Source organism: Populus euphratica, unplaced genomic scaffold, assembly GCF_000495115.2.
Source record: "Populus euphratica unplaced genomic scaffold, PopEup_1.0 scaffold2.1, whole genome shotgun sequence".
Taxonomy (NCBI): domain Eukaryota; kingdom Viridiplantae; phylum Streptophyta; class Magnoliopsida; order Malpighiales; family Salicaceae; genus Populus; species Populus euphratica.
The window spans coordinates 357529-361013 of record NW_011499846.1 but is presented as its reverse complement, the minus strand read 5'-3'; the positions used below and the strand labels follow the sequence as shown (position 1 = coordinate 361013).

Genomic DNA, 3485 nt, shown 5'->3' with positions numbered 1-3485 from the left:
AGTGGCATAGGCTGGCGAGAACTGGAGCTGTCGAGAAATGCGGGGTAGCGCAGGATGTTGACAAACATAGGCTTGGCGATGGAATGTTCAAGCCAGACAAGGAAACTTGTCAGGGGCATAGGCTGGCGACAACTGGGGCTTTCGAGGAATGCGGCAGCACAGATTGGTGAGGAATATGGGCTTGGCGATGGAATGTCCAAGCTAGACAGGAAAACTCGTCAGAGGCATGGACTGACGAGAATTGGGGCTGTCAAGGAGTTCACATGCAGAAAGTGGGAGCATAACTGGGGTGTTTCCAAGTTGCTGAAATCATGAAGCACATGGGGGAGGAAGTTCTCCACTATATCCTAGAAATGGGGATATGGGTGAGCCACAAATGATCATGGGGATCATGGGGGAGTAAGTACCTATTATGTCCTGAAATATGGGGATCATGGAGGTGCCCTGTAGCTCACATACTTGGCTATAAATGGTGATGGTAATTCTTTGTTGTATAGGGTGAATACATAGAGAATAGAATGCATAGAGAGGAAATAACGTATGTAAACTTGTTGGTGTAGCATGCGAATTCTGTGCATAGCACACGTTGTGTAATCCTTTGTTAATGAGATAAATAAAGGTTGAGAGGTATTCTTGTAATCTCAGTGTGCTTGGTTAAGAGCAATTCTACTTGTGTATTCCGCTTGTCTTTAACATGGGAAAGTGGGGAAACCTCTCGGGTGAGGGAAACACTTAGTTAATAGGCAAACACGAGTGGATAGACGAGGGAAGGTTGAGTCTAGCGAGGGACTAGGCTGCCGCACGGGTTTATTCACGTAGCGAAAAATTACCCCGTGACAAACTCCATTATGCTACCCAAGAAGCTACCATTTATTCTATAAGAGGTCCTGTTTAACCCCGAAAAGATGAGAAGAAGAACAGATAAAAGGGAAGCATCAGCGTTACAATTTTACATCGGATTTACAAGCTTTCTCACAACTCACACCTAAAATGAATATCACCTCTGGATCATCTAGAAGTCGGAGAGGAGTTGCATCTGTACTAAGGAGGTCTCTGACGGATTCGTTGTAAATCTCCTTGGCAGAGAATTTCAAACTCTCTTTCCTTGAACTCCAAAAGGGGGGAACACAATAAATTTTCATCGAGAAGGAGAACATCTAAGGAATAAAAAAAATGGAGTATTTAGAGTAATGATAGAAAATTGTATCAAGTATTCTCGTTACCTTCTCCACAGTCATATATATCTGTTACAGTGTACTCAGTAATTCCACTCACTGTACGTTTTTCCATATGCAAATACACTTGCTGAAGAAATTCAACATTGCGAGGAATACAAAAGGAAAAAGATAAAAAAACACAAACAGAAATTTCAACAATGAACAAAGGAGGTTGTACTCACAGTTTATACCACTGACGACTGAAAGAGCAACTTCCTTGGCTCCTTCTCCATATACATGCTTAGTGGAGCAATCAGACCCAAATACTCTATCTATCATTAACAAATTAACCAAACAACAGAAAGAAACAAGACGGATGGGATGAGTATTTGAAAATATTCTGTGATGCAAAAGTATACTTCCATAAAGATGCTCCTAGGGACAGCGGCAGTGAACATGCAAAAGAAACTCATTAATACAAATCCAGCAACTTTACAATATTGTTGCAAGAGCAAAAGAGAAGAAGTTGAGGCCAAAACTCAGGAAAGAGTCAGCATTAGGAGATCCGTATACATGAACTCAGAAATATGAATACATAATAAAAGACTAAGCCACATTGCAAGTTCCCAAACTATAACGTTCAAGCAAAACGCTTGTGATAATTCAGCAGAACAGTGTAATTTGCACAGCAGATGTGATGAAGTTATATCCAACCATGGCGGCCTTATTAATCATTTGTGACATCAATAGAAGTGCAGATGCAATAAACAAAGAAAATGAAAACAAACTAAAAAAGTGATAAGCAATTTCTGACCAAATGTATAAGCTGTTGGGTACATGGACCGCTCAGACACTGGAAGGTTATTCCTGTATATGACAGTGTCATAATTGATGGATTCCCAATCTGATACATCATTCCTTGCGATTTCCTTCTCATTCAAAGGCCGCAGCCGAACTGAAACAAAAAATTTCTCCTCACCACCACCACTCAGCCCGTGCATTGGCCCATCCGCATCAGCTGCCCCCATCGCTCCCATTCTCCAAACAAAACTGAAATTTTTTCATATGTAGAAAGGTCAATCTATCACCAATTGTCATATTCATATATGCCATAAATAATCATTCTGACTCTCTCATTTTCATCTCTCCCCCACAGCCATTTCCTTCCTTGTTCAGTTAATGACATATGCTTTGAATCTGCTTGATAAATCAATTTTGTTTGGCTCCAGATAACGTAAGGGCCACCATCAAAACTTAACAGCACAATCATCTTAAATCTGACAAACTAATCATGGGTCGTCGCTAAATTCACCGGCATTTTTCGGTCAGTTCATTGTCTCGGGCAAAGAAACCCCATTTCTTTAATATCCTGTATTTATCGTTTAATAAAACAAGGCATGGCCAAGTAAATAAGCCAATTCATCAGCTATTACATTATTCATTTTGAGTCAAACAAGCATTTGCTTATCTAATTAAAATACAAACGAAGTTGGAGTTTGCTTCCCTGTTGCAGTCTGTCTCATGTTCTATTACAGACCATTCTCAATATAAAAACAAAACAAAACAAAAAACAAAAAAGCAGTGGAGCAGAACTTATAATTTAACATTGGAAATTGAGAAAGAATTGACTTACAGCTCTCTTTCAAGGAATGTTTTTGAGCTTTCTAAGAATAATCGCTGCCTCCTTAACTTGTCAGTGAATTTTCAAATTGATCCCTGCAGCATCAAACTCTCCAATCTTATAAACCAAAACCCAACTAAGATAGGATTTTGAAACAGAATTCAAGAATTTAACTCCAAAAAGACAAACTTTTAGCATCATACAGTCTTTTTCTTGGCTGCATTGGCATGCAACAACTTAAACATAACAAGAAAAAAATCTAAAAAAGGCACCTTGTGAATTTTGAAGGAAACGTAGGGGGGGAACAAGGATTGTTTGTGCCTTCACTTTATTACTCTTAATGGGCTATTTTTGTGGTCTTAAATGGGAGATATTTCAAGGCAAATGAGTGGGGTGTTTCTGAGTGGTTGTTACGGAGTCTTAACTGTGGTGGTTTGTTGCTTTCCTAGGTGCTCCGTTGGACGTTATCGTTAGCCCTTCATTTAAAACTACCGCGCTAAACACATAACCCACCCACAAGACACACCAAAAAAATAAAAACATCCGGTTAACATAACTAAATCAGCCATCTAAGGATGTTTTATTTAATTTGTCTTGGATTACTGTAGAAATTGCTTTTCAAATTATTTTTTATTTAAAAATATATTAAAATAATATATTTTTTATTTTAAAAAATTTATTTTTAATATTGTACATCAAAACAATTC

General features: G+C 38.5%; 1 protein-coding gene across 2 annotated transcripts; it reads right to left on the bottom strand.

The window, feature by feature from the left end:
- Positions 1 to 846: 846 nt before the first annotated feature.
- On the bottom strand, positions 847 to 3212 carry LOC105128696 (kinesin-like protein NACK1). 2 transcript variants are annotated; one of them, XM_011030482.1, is made up of 5 exons: positions 3051 to 3212; positions 2791 to 2873; positions 1972 to 2207; positions 1400 to 1489; positions 847 to 1305 (listed from the first exon to the last, which is right to left on the bottom strand). In XM_011030482.1, the coding sequence occupies exons 3-5, from the start codon at positions 2192 to 2194 to the stop codon at positions 1259 to 1261; spliced, it is 360 nt and encodes a 119-aa protein (XP_011028784.1). In that variant the 5' UTR covers positions 2195 to 2207; positions 2791 to 2873; positions 3051 to 3212; the 3' UTR covers positions 847 to 1258. The 2 variants fall into 2 exon arrangements, with proteins under 2 accessions (XP_011028784.1, XP_011028791.1); XM_011030489.1 differs by lacking the exon at positions 3051 to 3212 and adding an exon at positions 2968 to 3043.
- Positions 3213 to 3485: the final 273 nt, after the last annotated feature.

What these genes read in the sequence shown, in the direction of transcription:
- LOC105128696 (XM_011030482.1), bottom strand. Translation starts at nt 2,194, where the DNA reads ATGGGAGCGATGGGGGCAGCTGATGCGGATGGGCCAATGCACGGGCTG. An exon ending in CCCAACAGCTTATACATTTG is followed by an intron (nt 1,490 to 1,971) that starts GTCAGAAATTGC and finishes TGTTAATGATAG; the next exon opens with ATAGAGTATTTGGGTCTGAT. An exon ending in AGTCGTCAGTGGTATAAACT is followed by an intron (nt 1,306 to 1,399) that starts GTGAGTACAACC and finishes GAATTTCTTCAG; the next exon opens with CAAGTGTATTTGCATATGGA.